The sequence below is a fragment of the Pseudopodoces humilis genome, chromosome 4, assembly GCF_049639895.1.
Source record: "Pseudopodoces humilis isolate 2021_Gansu_Grassland_sample_001 chromosome 4, ASM4963989v1, whole genome shotgun sequence".
NCBI lineage: Eukaryota > Metazoa > Chordata > Aves > Passeriformes > Paridae > Pseudopodoces > Pseudopodoces humilis.
In genome coordinates, this window is record NC_142203.1 from 8,670,064 (window position 1) to 8,685,144 (window position 15,081).

Here is a 15,081-nt window from a genome sequence, read left to right on the forward strand (position 1 = left end):
GTAGTGATAGGGACAGGCAGCTACCTATCATTTATAACCTTACTTCTATTCAGCTCTATTTCTACAACCATCTCGACTAAGGACAAATCATCCACTTTGATAGCATTGGTATCAGTGGTACATCCTTCTTCCCAAGCTTTGCTAAGCTCCCCTAGGTCGGAGATCACTCTTGCCTGTCAAGCCCTACACCTTCAAAAGTCAATTCAGCCAAGAAGTAATTTGCCTTTCCAACACCTGGCCATCACTTAGAGCTTGTTGGCTACTTTCTGTTTCATGGAAATAATCTCCCTTCTTGTTGCTGAGCCTTGGAAGCCATAGAGGCCAAACAGCAAAGAACACCTTTTTCTAACATCAAGTTTACATTTCCCAGATTTTGCGACAGAAGCAGTGGCTGTGTGGGAGCGGGAGCAGCCAAGGCAGAGCCAGATGGCCGAGCAGAGAGCCTGGGCACAATCCACCATGTTCCACAGGGCTCTAATCCACACTGCACCCCGCAGGGCCCCCAGCACCACTGCCATGCCCGTCAGGGTGACCCAGAGGTCCCAGGACCAACAGGTGAGGGGTGGCTGTCGGGCTCTGGGGGTTGACACCGTGGGGGCTTGGCCGTGGTTTTGGTGTCAGGTGCTGCTGACCCTGCGGGTCCTGCTGTGCAGGGCTGGGGCCCCACTGCTGCTCCAAGGGCCCCTTTGAGGCAGCCGCCCCGCTGGAGGCGATTCACAGGGATGACACCGAGGGGGTGCCAGTGGAAGTCACAGGTTCCCTGATGGAATTGGCTCTCAAGGATGACATGGAGGAGGTACCAGTGGAAGCTGGAAGTACCCCTTGCTGTGACATTCAGTAAACTCATGCTCTGGGCATGGCTTTTGGTCCAAATGCATGGAATTCTCATTGTCCCATGTTTTTAATGGGGTCATTGAAAATGGAAGGATAAATGAAGCCCTTGAACAGGATTTTTTTTTTTTTTTGATATTAGGAGTAGGCATTACTTTATTTCTGGCTCTGGTGCATAGTGGAGAAGTCCAGCCACATGCACACCGCTTCCAAAGCTTTTCCACTTATTGATACCTTTTTAGCAAACACAGAAATTACTGTCCATGGCTTCTAAATGGCATCATTCTTCTCATTAATTAGTTTTCTATTGTATTGGCTTGGATATTGGTGTCTCCTTTCTCATTTGAATTAGTCCACATTTTTCAGTCTGTTTATTAACTTTTTCCCAGATAAGTTGTTTTGAGCTCTGAGGCAGAAATGTTTTTATTAGTGTTTGTCTTCTGGTTACTCCAACATGTTCTCGGAGGGCTAGGAAGTGTAGTTTCCAGGTGTCCAGCCTTTTATGCCTCAGGCTTTGTTGCTTGAAGGTTATCAGGGTTAGTTTTGGAAAACTACAAGTTTTGGTGATCTAACAATCCAGTTCTGACAGTAGACTGCTAAAAGATTCTTAGCTACCTGCTCTCTAAAGTGGGAAATGACAGTGCTTAAGACTGATAGAGTGCTTAAGATTAATATACTGCTTATGATTAATTAAACAATTACTTAAAAAGTTAATTAAAATAATTAGGAAAAAATGCAGGCTAAACAATGAACAACTGCATAAGTAATGCAAGCTTATGTTTTGGTCGCTTACATGATTGGTTTCCCTTCTTCTATAAAATGCAGAGATGCTCTTAGAGCATATTCCTTTGTTAAGATGATGTAAAAGGATGTGAAGTTCAGGTGACTCCCTGTTCCCCTTCATGTCCTCTCCCTGTCCCAAGCTCTGACACTAGTGATGACTGAAACAGAAATACTAATGGAATTGTGTTGAGGCAGCACTTTGTGCAAGAGACATGGATGAAGGATGAACAGTGTCACAAGCAAAACGTAGAAGGATTTCTAAAAGACTGCTGAATATTGCTTTCACAGATGTTTGCAAGTGATCCTCCTATTTCATGAAAAGTTCAGGCCAATTTCAGATGAGCAGCTTTTTAGCTTCACTGTCAGCCAGTTTTGCCTTCAGAATGAAGCCCTTGCATGGCAGTCAGTTGTTTTTGTTAAAAAATATGATTATGCCAATAGACATTTTAGTGATTTTTAAGCTCCAGTGGAATGCAGCACATTCTGGACTAAGTGATGAGTTCAAGCCAAGCAAGCCACATTTTGTCACATCTGACTCACCTAGGATAAACTGTTTCCGTTTTAACATCTATGCAAATAATTGCATCTAGAGCTGAGGAAAAGAGCAAGGGTTTTCATGCCTGTTACAAAGGCAATTCATATTTTTCGGTTGAAGATGTTCTTGGAGCTGACTCCAGAATGGGTTTCCTTAGTTCCAAATAAATCCCAGTGTGGGCTCCTGCCCCAACTTTGTGATCTTTCTGTGAACCACTCTTGCCAGGTTTGTTAGCTGAGCGCTGGCCAGTTCAATTGCACTCAGGCACTTGATTTCAAGGGAAGCAGGTGCCTATAAATTCCAGCAACTGGGAAAGGATGACTTAGTACTTGAATGCTTGGCTGCATTAGAGGCTAAGTGACGGTCGCTCTCTCAGGGCAGTTTTGTAGCCGGCTGCTTTCAGAGGGAGAATTGTGTCAAAGCAGCCCTTTTTAGTGATGTGAGAGCAAACCTTCCCAAATTCAGCTCTTGTTTAAAATTAAGGGCCTGGTTGGTCAGCAGGAATGGAGTGTAGGCTGAAGGTTTTACAGAAGATTTCTTTTTCCTTTTAGCCAAATACCGGGGAGGCGTCGCACATTGGAAGTGCGCAGGTTGTCAAATTGTCTAACCCACTTGGAGGTATGGTTGCTTTTCATATTTTGCTCAATGTCTGTAAGACTTGAAACTTGGTAATTCATGTTTGCAGCATATTCTTGAGACAAGGGGGTGTGTTCAGAGATCTTAACTGCAGGTGCTTTGCTCTTAGGTCAGCTTTGTAATCTCTTGTCACTGCATTCAGCCATTGGCCTGTTTTCCCCTGAGGAAGCCTGCTCGTTCTTCCTTGTTCCCATACTGCTTGACAGGTTGGAATTTTGAGCATTGAAGTCAAGGGTTGCACTACTGCAAGCACACTGGGCTAAACCATTCACCTTAAGTGGAAATTGAAAGAAAATGACTTTGAGGAAGTTGCATGGAGAATTTCATCAGGTCAATATGCAAAACTTTGCTTGATTTCATTTTTTATCTTGGTCATTAGTAAGTGACTATTGCCAGAATACAGTCTTGGATTCTTTTCAAGGCAAGTGAAAGGAAAGTCATGATGTCATCTTCCCCATGGATTTTGTCATTTCCCACAAAAAACACCCCAATGTACTTAGGTGGTGTCATTTGTTGTTTATCTGTTGTGAGTGTTGTTTCCCCAAGGAGCCTGGCTCCAGGCACACACAAGGTGGACATTGCCATTGCAGGCACTCAGTGGTGCTGCCTGCAGCAGTGAGCTGAGCCAGGTACAGCCAGCTGCCCTGAGAAAAAGGAGCCCTCACCTGACTGTGGCTGCAGTCCCCTGCCTGCAGGGACATGCCTGCCACTGAAAGGGCAGCTCTTGCCCTGCTTTAGCTCAGTCTAGAGCATTTTATGGCAGCATCATCCTGGCTTTTTGGAGAGACAAAATTCACCTTGCCAATTTCTCACTGGGGACGTTCTGTTTCACATGTGAATGATGATTTGTGTGATTCTTGGTGGTGCTTTACATAGATCCTAAGGGCATATTTAACATTTAGTGACTGGGGTCTGAGGACTGGCAGTGGTGAGACCATTATGGAACTTGGGGCCACTTTTGCTTTGGGCTGGCACTGAGAAACACAGGTGAGACAGATCTGGTTGCTGGTAGGCTACAGGGTGCCTTTGCAGCATGCTCCATGCAGTATCAGTTAGGGACTGGGATTTGTCACAGAATCAGAGAATGGGCTGAGTTGGAAGGGATCCACATGGATATTTAAGTCCAGCTCTGTCCCCAAGACATGGAATCATCATCCTTTGAATCAAGTTTCTTGACTTCTCTCAACCTCCCATTTCACACTTCTTTTACTCTTTTCCTTTCCTTTGGGAAAACAAGCAGATGTCAAAAGAGCTGAACCGAGCGCTTCATGTCCTGAACCAGAGGAAAAGAAAGCAAAGCCCATGAAGCCTGCAGACAGAGAACAAAATCCTTGCACTGCTGTTTATCACCGACCCTACAAGGACAGGGTGATTCACTTACTTGCTCTGAGGGCCTACAAGAAGCCAGAGCTACTTGCTTGCTTGCAGAGAGATGGAATCAAGCAAAAGGACAAGGGTACCCTTGGAAAGATCCTCCATCAGGTGAGATTGTGGAGTTTGTGCCAGCAATTTTTCCACAGTACTACTCTCTTCTTCCTCATTTTCACTTGTTTCTTTCACCCCTCTTTCGATTAGAAATTAGAAACTAAGCAGTGGCTTATAGAATGCTCCATACCCATAAGTTAAGTTTGTCCATCAACATAGTCCAGATGCCTCAAGCTGCAAGTCCATGTGAGGAAAAGGAAAGAAAACTTCAAAACTTTTGGAGCCTTGGTGTTTTGCTAGAATAGCTGGCAATGAGTAACACTTTGTAGTGTTGTTGCTGCTCATGCCTCTTTTAATCCTCTCTCTTTTCCTAGCACTGTTGAACTGTTTCATGCAGTAACTTCACAGGGGTTCCTTGATTGTGTGAAGCGGTTTGTAGTGGTACCTAAAATTTCCTAGGATAAGTCTGAGAGGGGAGAAGTTTGGAAAGTGCACAGGGCAGCATTTCCTTTTAACAGAGTTGATGACCTCTCAAAGGTACTTGGCTTCTGCTGGGATCTGTGAGGATTGCCTTCCAGGAAAAGATGTTCCAGGCAAAAGCTCCATGATAAAGGTGGTAGCCCAAATTTGAGCATGGGGTTTCTTTCCTGTCATGTAGATTGAGTCTTCATCTTGCTTGAAACAATGTTATTCAGTGGCTTCTCCTGTGCTCCTCTATCTTCCACTGGTATTTCTTTAGGATAGCCAGTTAGAAGATGCACACCCATGGAAAGATGCAGTGGTTCTTTCCTGCCATTTTAAATATTCCCTCTTCCCCATGGCTATATGTCAAGTGGGAATATTTCTTTTTTAGGTAGGAAAAAAGTGTTTGGAACATAGTCAAGGCAGGAAAATTCAGCATGGACACAGTTTCAGTTGATCCCACTGGGACTTTTCAAGAATTTGATTGAAAAATTTCATTCCTTGTCATTCTGAAGTTTGTTACTGTGGTTGCTCAGGGCAGTGGCTGGGATTTTGCCTGCTGAAGACACAAATTGACAATTGCATGAGAGCCATGTTCTACCATCCCAACTGAGGAAGCCCATTTAGATTTCAAATAGATTAGAAGAATTTCAAAGCTCAGCTCCTTAGAAGGCAGAGGGTGAAAACATTTTCTCCTGTTGCACTGCAATGTTTAAGATTGCTTTGGAGGTAATGTCCTGTAGGAGGTGTGAACTGCCTCAAGGTACTGGTTTGCATTCTGAAAGGGCTGTGTGAGCACTGCAGGGTCAAATGCCTTGCTCAGGCTTTTCCAGATAGCAGAGCAAGTGGGAGTTTCTTATGTATAAATGTAAAATGGGCAGCCTGAGCTGGCTGAGATGTGGTACACACACTCTTGCTTCCCTTCAAACACAACCTTAGTTCTGATTTTAAGACAGGAATTCCTAATTCAAAGTAGCTTTGTTACTTTTACATTTTTTTAAGCTTTTGCCAGACAGACATCATCACTGACCCGAATCAGCAATATTTAGCATGTTTTCAAGGAGAAAAAAAGGGTAAATTTTTAGAGACAGTGGTGATGTGTTGATCAGTCATTCAGTGTGTTGTAGGGGTCAAACTCTCCTATGGGCTTTTCTGTGGAACTCTGAGCAGGTGTGAAGTGGTGAAGCTTAAACCAGCACCTTTGATATTAGTGATCTTGAGGTTTTACTACTGCATTTGACCTTTTTGAGGAGACTTGGTAGTTGTCTTCAGGAAGATATGAAGCTCATTGGTTTTCAAAGGAGTACAGCAAGGCATGTGCCTGGTCTTCTCATGGCAGCACTTTGCTGGAATGAACCCTGGCTCTGCCACATGAAGAGGGACTCTGCACCTGACCACAGTTCTATCTTGTAGCACTACATGTTGGTTTCCAAGGAACACTTGCTAGATATGAATACAGTTACCTGGTTGTTTCTATTTGGTGAAAATTTAATATAGCTCAAAACTCATGCAATAAAGGAATACTTCATCTCTCTACCAAAAGACGTTTAGTTCAAAGTGGGTGTTCACAAATCATTGTTGAGGACCAATCCTATTGCTTTAGTTTACATACAGCACCCATCATGAATGGTTGTTTTCTTAAATGTCTGCCTGTAGGTAGCCAACCTGAATCTAAAGGATAATTCCTATAGTCTGAAGGAATATCTGTTTCAAAGCATTCAGAACAATTGGCCTGGCTATACTGATGTAGACAGAGAGAATTTGAAGTTGATACTTTCCAGGTAAGTTCAGTCTTTAGGGGAAGGAGAAGAGTCTTTTCAGAAGAAGGCCCTAGGAAATGAAGCCTAGATTCTTAGAGTACGCTGAGGTAGCAGGGACCCATTGGGTTCCAACTGATGGCCAACTCCTGGCCCTGCACAGGACACTGCAAGAATCATACCAGATGCCCAAGAGTGTTGTTGAAACACTTCTTGAAGCCTTGCTGCACTGACCAGTGCCCTGGGGAGCCTATTCCAGGGCTCAAGCACCCTTTGGGGCAAGAATGGTTTGCTAATATCCAGCCTAAAGCTGCCTCAACTCATCTTCATGCTATTTTCTTGAGTACTGACACTGAAGGTCAGATTTACCAGCAAGGAAAGAATTATGGCTGTTGACCATTTAGAGCTTGTAACCTGAACTCTTGCACCATCCTTCCAGACAAACAGCTCCATCTCAGAACACAAGCAGCACCAGGCAAGAGCCATCTCTGGAAGCTTCTAAGAGAGATGCTTCAGCAAGGCCTGCTCAGGTAGTCTGTGCATTTTTAGCATTCTGGAGTGTGTATGAAGTTGTAACACACTTGCTAAATAGCTTTCACATACTTGCTGCTGGTTGTAAAAGCTGTGGTGGGAATGTGCAGGACCAGGCCAAAGCACGTTAGTCAGTAATTCTGACTGCTGGCGCAGGAAGGTTGTGATCAGAAGAGAGGCTCCTGCAGGGCTCAAGCAGCAGCGTCCTGAGCCAACTTGCTGCTCTGCCTGGAGCCTTGAGCTCAGTCTCCACCCTCAACTCATTCCCTGCAGAAGGGCTCAAAGGATTAGCTGTGCATGTGTGACAGAAGCCCATGAAAAATCTACTGTACATGAGAGGCTGCACCGTGGTGGAGCAGACGGGGCCCTTTCACTATCTTTCCTCTCACTCTCTTTCCCCCCCCCCCCCCCCCCCCCCCCCCTTCTCCTTCGCCCCCCCTCCCCCCCCCCGCCCCGTCTCCTTTCTCCTCAATTGTTGACCTCCAGCTCCAGACTCAAATGCAACATGTCAAGGAATGAAAAAAATGCAGGCTCACCAGACCATTTGAGGTTCCTGCTCCTTTGTCTCTCTCTTCTCCGCCTTCATTTATCACCTCACTCACTATCTGCCTGGGCACAGCATGGCTGTCCTCCTTCTATTCCATCCTTCATCCTCTGAAGGTTTTGCCCCTCTTTCTCTCATTGTTGACTCCAGTCCAGACCTATGCAATGTTCAGGATGAATGCAGGCTCTCCAGACCATGAGGGTTCTTCTTGTGTCTCTCTCTTCTCTGCCTCTTTATCTCCTCACTCACTGTCGTTGCTGGGCACAGCATGGCTGTCCTCTTCTACTCCATCCTCAGCCCTGATGTTTGCAGTGGGAGGAGTGGGGAGAGTTGTGACCGAGTGCATGGGCTTTGGAGCCAGCACCTTTGAGAAGGTCCTTAGGAGGTGGCTGAGAGATGACTTGAAGCGGCACTGTGGAAAAAGGTGAGGGCGTCCTTAGTCACCACTTTGTGAAACTTCTTATAAAAATATTCAAGATTCCCCAGCTATGAGCTTTTTGAGTGTAAAGTGTGGGGTGAGCTGCCTGGAGTGAAATGATCTACTCTTGAGTTTGAAAGCACAGGAATTTCCTTACATGTGACTGAAGGTTTTTGTTTCAGAAGCCTGATGAGAGAATTCCACAACCAACCATCCCACCTGTGTACTGGATAGGGCTTAGTGGCAGTAGTGAAGATTAATCCCGTCTTTACCACACATAAAACCTGAAGGCCAGTCAAGATGCCTTCTTTAGTAAAGTCATGTGGGTTGGCTGTGTGACAGCAAAAGGCTGAGTCTCTTCCTGGTGTGTACTAGTGGAAATTGATGACCTAGAAAAAACAGACCCAGACATCCTCTCCTCTTTGCGGGGACCCTTTTGATAGAGCGGCTGAAGGGAATGTCTTTTCACCCACAACTTGGAGAATGCACTTGTCTAAGATCTTAAGATGATGTGAAACTAGTCAATGAGGATAGAGAATGTATTTACCTGCAGTACATTCTTTATGTTTCAATGCTCTTTTCACTTAAGATGTGGATTTCAAAAGCAGGACGGCCAGTTCAGAAATGCTGCCCTTTTATTTCATGTAATGGGAGTAGAAACCTGATCTACTACTGAGAGATCCATAGATATATTGGACATAGATGAATGAGTTCTTTTTCTTATTGATTGCAGAAACGGCTCTGGGCTTCTGACTTTAGCGGTCCTGTGATGAGCAAGAAGCGGAGAATTGCTATACCAGCTCAGTTAACAACCAGCCAGCAAGTGATGTGACCACGTTTTCTCTTCCTCGCATGCTGCATTGCCACATCCACTTTCCCACTTTATGAACATGTCCTCCAAGTGTTGGCTCCGTTTCCCCCTGCACCTGTCCTTCTTCACTCTGCGTTCTTCTGGTGCTGGGCCTGGGGGTTCCCATGTTGCTCTGGAAATTACCACCTTTATACTGATCCACAGGGTGCTCACAGGATGTTCCCCACACCTTGGGCTCAAGAGTGATGGAAGCATTCATTCATTCTACCTAACCACAGTCTCTCCAGTGGACATGGTGTTTGTCCAGGGGTTGTCCCTGAATTGCAAACCTTCAGCACTGTTAGGCCAAGGGCTTGGTGCTTTCCTTCATGCCATCTGGCTTCTCTCAAATTCCTCTTCCTGCTGCATTATTCTCTCTTACGGGAACATTCCTGTCTTGGGAACAGTGTTCTACAAGTAGATAATTGTGTTTGCTTTGCACCTTGTGAAAAAGCGCAGCTTTGAATGGCAGCACACATGAAGGGCACAGCTCTTCATTTCTGCTCTACCATTATTCCTTGCTTTATGGTCAATGAAAAATCCAGACTACTTGCTTTGTTCTGCCATATGCATATTTCCGTTGTAAACTCTTGATTGTCAAAAGACAGCAACAGCAAAGGCCAGAAATTATTTGTGCTGCTGCAAACTTATCTAAACAACTTAAAATTTATTAAACCTTAAAGTTTTTAGGAAATTCCTCCCTCTGTAGTGCAAAACCAATCAAGACAAACAAAGGAAATGTCCAAATAGATTGCTGTTGGGAGAATGTGGTTTAAAAGGAAGAGCCAGGTACTAGAAAGTCACAGGGAATGGATTTTTTTGTTTCTTTCCATTTCATTTCTCGTAGACACACAGTTGACTCAGGACACTTGACTGAGCCACCACTTTTTCCATCAGCAGCTTTTCAAGTCTGTATGCTGGATATAGAAACCTAATCACCGCATTTACTGCAGTACCAGTTTACTGAAACATGTAAGCAGTCTCAATGATTTCATCGTTGTTTGTTTGAACTCAGCCTTTTCATGGAAACACCATTCGGAGGCTACAAAACCTGGCCTTGTGGTTTGCTGGAGTTGTAAGTTTTGAAGTAGGCTTGGGGCAGCTCACTTCCATCCTAGCCGCATAATTTCTTTCTTCAAAAGCTCTAGAAGAGTGGTACAAGACTGAAAAACAGCATTGAAAAGCTATCTGGAATATCCCACAAGGAGCACTTGAATTGTCATCCAGAGGGACATACCCAGTAGGGCAGAGGCGAGTTCAGTTGCGTTGTTTACAATCTATATGTTGTTCCCCTTTTGGAGCTTGCAAAATGAACAAGGTGTTTTTTTTTAGCCTGGAGGCATGTTTTTCACCTTTAAAAAAATGAGTGTGCATCTCTTGCAAGTGGTGTGCTGTTGCTTGTAGACAAGGTTGCCTTGGGATGTTCTTTGCACATTTCTTCTGCACATACACATGGTAGCTGCAAACCCTGGGATGTCTTTGTGGAAAGATTCCTGCTTGGTGTCTCTGTAAGATGAGAGCATTGTTATTACTTCAGAAGGCCACTTTAGAAAATTCCTGCCTAGCTGCTGTTCGGAAAAATCTGTTACTGTGTTTCAAAGTTGGGGCTTACGGCTGAAGCTTTTGTGTGGACTGAGCCATGAGAGCAAATGCACATTTGGAAATGAAGATGCCCACACCCAAAGCTTAAAATTAAGCTTAACCAGTTGTATTGAAATCATACGTGACTAGTGCTATTATCTGTCCCAGTTTATAACCCCTGTGACACTCCCATTCTGTTTATACTTCTGCCTACACCCCCCAAAATGTAGTAAAACGCAGAACCTGTAAACAAAGTGGCCATCCTCTTTTCTAACCCTGGGACTGGCTATTGGGAGAAGGCACATGTCCCTCCCTATGATGAAATTTTGTAGCTTTTTCGGAGTCATGTGCTCTGAGAAGGAAGCTCTAAAGGGATGTTCAAGCCCATAACAGTGGGTGTTTTTTGGATATTGAAAGATCTTTTTATTCAAGATCACTTTTCTGCAGGAGAAAGAAAATACTTCCATGCCTCTCATGCTCTGCAAACAGCCAACCAACCAGACTACTAGGTGAGTAAATGCCATTAACTCTTGCCACTCTCATGGGGTGCCAGTGCCACGCTGTTTCCTTGTGGAAAAGAACGTGGAGAAGGTTTGCTGGGCCTCCAAGCCCGACTGAATGACCACCGAGGTGGGTTAGGCCTGGAAAGGCCCTTTCTTGCTGCAGTGCAGGTCCCAGGCCAGCGGCAGCAGTGGTCTGCATCCCGTCATGGGATTGCATGCAGAGGGGAGGGGGAAGTGGTGTGTGTGTGTGTTGTGGTATAAAACAGTGGGAATTGCTCTCAGCTTCGTCAAGCTGTGATTGAGCAAGCCAGTCAGCTCCCGCACCCTTGGGCTCTGGCAGCGCGGCCTTTGACAGCGCGCAGCCCTGGCTCATATTGGATACACCCAGGATTTCACATAGAGCTGAGCAAGGCCCCTGCATGGACAGCTGAGAGCCTGTGGTAAGGCTCTGCTAAGGGAAGTCCCTCAAAAGCCACTATCCCAGCCTATGTGCTTCCTCCGCTACCCTCCCAAAATTTGAAAAGGCCTCTCAGTTTCTTTTCAAAAGCCAATGCAGCACACCAGTCAGGTGCAGCTGGCCTGGGGTGCTCATATTGGCACAAGTTTGGTCTGTCTTGGTACTGATTTCAAGTGTTAAAGATTTCCTGCTTGTTAAATATAATCTCAGATGATCTAAGGATTCTATTCCCATGTGGAAAGAGTTCTTTCAATCCAAAAGTACCCGGCTTCAGCCCAATGGAGCAGAACACTGTGTGCATTGTTGAAGGATATCTATTATTCTCATTGCCACTTCATCTTGGATTGTGTCAATAATTTGAAAACTGAACTGTGTTGATTTTGAAGGGAAGGAAAAAGGAACTTTTACTACTCCCACAGTGCTTCAACATTCTTGAGTTTGCCCGTCCGTAAGAGCGATGTGTTGGGTTTAGTTGTGGTTTCAGACAGTCCGCAGTTTGTTCCTTGCATCTATACAATGCCTCTTTCAATGTTCAGTGATATAACTGCTGCTCACTAGAAAAATGAAATTTTATCCTAACCTCGCGTTGGCTGTTAGACAGACAAAATAGCTCAAAAGTTCAACTCTCCAACCAACCTCATAGAAATCAGTCCCCTGCCAAAATAGCATTGCCAGATATTTTCAAAAAGAAATTAAATGAAAAGGTTTTTCCTACCACAGAAAGAAGATAAAATTAGGCAATGTTTCTTCTCACCCGAAGATGCTGTTTTTTAGTCCTCTGACAGGAAATCATGCTGATATTTCTTAAATGTGATCGCCTTGCTGATGAAAAAACCTCTACAATGTAAAACATAGTTACTAGTTCCACAGAATTGCAGATTTTTAGCGCTACCTGACTTCATTCTCTTAAAGCATAGTCACTTTATGTAAATCTTTGATCCCCAGTGACTGACTAAGATGTTTTGGGGTCTGTATTTGACATTCACCACGTGCTTGGTGTAAACATACACGTTTGCTTTATGGAAAAGAAACATATCAGAATGATCTCTTAGATACACTCCGAAAAAAATGGGTCTATTTTCCAGTAGAAAATTTTACCATATCTCCTTGTACCAACACCAGCGCTACAAGGAATACTTTCAATGCAGAGTAATGAGGAATACCAGAATGAATACTCGGATGACAGATCAGAAGCACTTTCACGCAGCTTCAGAGCAATGAAGTCAGTGACCGCAGGCTCTGAAGCCCATCCAAGGTAAGAAATAAGACCATGAAGACTGTTCGTCATCAGAGCATCCCTATTGGATTCCCTGGACTGCCTCAGTGAGAGGCAGGAAACAGGAATTGGCATATATACTTCTACACTGCTGCTGTCAATTTTTTGGCAAGACCCTGCCCAAAAACCCTTGTTGACTTTCTGAATACAATCCGTAGGTGATAGGTTCCCAAGCAAGTCTAGAGCTTGTGCTCCTTCTAGTGCCCTGTTAGCGAGGCTAATTGCAATCGTGGGTGATACTGGAGTTGGAATTGTTTTCTGCAAACCTCCCCAAAAGTGGGTGCTCAACAGAAAAACAAACTTACCTTCGCCATGGCAAAACTGCCAGTGCAGAGTGAGCTTAAACAATGGCTCTGGAGAGCAGTTAGAGATGGGAAAGAAACAGGTGGAGCCTTGTGTTTCCTTTTTCTCCAGCATCAAGGGATAGCCACGGGAGGGAGACCAAAGCTGGGGCAGCACAACCTATTCTCACCATGCCTGTGTGATTTCCTGTGCTGCCCCTGCAGACAGACGAGGCACGGCGCTGGTCTCTGAGGACTCCTGCAGGTAAAATGCCGAGGGGCTGTAGGTGAAACAGTGTCCAAGGGATGGGCTCCTCCTCCACTAAAATCCAAGGCATCAATAGCCTTCCTCCTCCCACCTGTAGGGACCTGAAAGGTCACCTGATCCAAGTGCCCTGCAATGAGCAGAGAGATCTTTAAAGGGACAGGATGCTCAGAGCCCCTTCCCACCAAACCCTGGAACGTTCCGGGGGACGGCCCCTACAAGCACTTGGGGCAACCTGTGCTAGTGTTCACCATGGTCTGAGTGAAGTTCTTCCTTAGACCTAATCTGACCACTCCCAAATTTTTCTTGGAAGAAATTAGCCCACATCAACGGGACCTGTTCAAATAGACATCCCACGCTCCCACAGAAAGCCATTTGAAGTTTTGGAAAGTCTCCCGGGGTCTATTCTCTAGCGAATAACTCCAGGTCTCTCAGCCTGTCCTCAGAGGAGATGTAGAGCAATCCAGATTACAGAGGTGTGAAATGGCGGGGAGGAAGCCAAGGAATCCAGTCCCGGCCGAGCGGTCAGAGATTTGGCTGTGAAAGGAGGGCTGTTGAAGGTTTCACTGTGGGGCCTCTGAGGGCTCTGGTTTGTGCCCCTGCTGTTGTAGTTAGTTTATTTAATTTTGTTAAGGATTTGTTGAAGCTTCTTAGTACGTTCTTGTTTCCCCCATTAAATTTGTATTGGTTTGGCCCCAGTTGTCAGTTATGTAACCCCTCCTATTTTCCCTGAATGCTCCCTGCCATCACCTTAAAGCCCTCCCCCTACCCCCCTATTCATCATTGTAAACCCCACCCCTTCTTTCAGACCCTTCTGTATCAAACAATTATCCCTCGAGGCCCCACTGGTTAGTGTCTCTTGCTCCCTCCCTCTGTGAATCCCTATTGGTCTGAAATTTGTGATCCCCCCCCTAACCCCCACCTCTAAAGATTCCCATTGGTCTACATTTGTACCCTCCCCTGGGGATCAGGCCATACTTAACTCCTTGCACAACAATGCTCAGGGGTCCCTTGGACCTGATCCCTTCCAGCGTGGGCCCCTCGTTTTCCCTGACCTAATTAAACCATTGCTGGGAACCTCAATGCAGGAGAGACTCCTCTACTTTCTGTCTCCACACTTGATGCTATGCACCCCAGAACTTGGGGGGCCCAAGACTCTGGAGGGTTTCACTGAGGGAAAAGCGTACTCCCCAGGATTCCCCACTCCTGGCGTTAGCCTGCACTGGAGTGCAAAGAAACCCCCGAAGAGCCAGCCGGAGCTCCCATGCAGCATCACCCTGCCCCTCTCTTAGAGGTTTCCCGCCATGCAAACAGGACAGCTTTAGAGAGAGGGTTGGGGTCCCAGCCCCATCTGTTGCCTGGCACGTCCAACAACAGCAAGTGCCCCAGGGTTCCTGCCAGGTTGTGTGGTGGAGAGGGAACTGCAGGACCCAGTGCCACTGGGCTGTCCCTGCTGGGAAGGAAGGTGCCATCCAGCACTGGAGGAGCAGGGCCCTGGAAAGGTAGACACTGCTCTGTCTGCCTGTGGAAATTACACAGTGCCTGTTTTCCAAAGAGAGGGACCTATGTGAGGCTTTGGAGTTTCCTGAAAGGTAGAAACCCCAGGGACAGAAACCATCATTTCTAGAGCACTGGCGGGGAAAAAGTCCCATCAAGTTTAGACACCAAATTCACGGATGAGTGGGACTCTGGGCAGGTTTGCCTGTGATGGCAAGGTATGTACATGAAGATGAGGGGCAGAAGTCTTGTCTGCCCCCTTTCTGGTCTTTCCAGGAAGCAGAGGAATCCTGAGTGGGCTGTGAAGCTCTTGAGCTTGTAAAGTCATGGTTTAATGTTTTCTGTTGGTTTTTTTTTTCCCGTGGGCGCATCCATTTGTAAAACCAGCCAAGCCAGCATCCACCCCTTCACCACTCGTCATTTCGGGGAAACAAAAAAAAGAAGACTAC

General features: G+C 45.7%; 1 protein-coding gene across 1 annotated transcript in view; it reads right to left on the bottom strand.

The window, feature by feature from the left end:
* Positions 1-15,081, bottom strand: part of LOC106629006 (uncharacterized) — a 79,833-nt gene that overhangs the window by 42,846 nt on the left and 21,906 nt on the right. Inside the window, exon 15 of the mRNA XM_088054225.1 lies at positions 13,230-13,251. Coding sequence (XP_087910351.1) covers positions 13,230-13,251 — 22 coding nt within the window. The remainder of the gene's footprint in view (positions 1-13,229; positions 13,252-15,081) is intronic.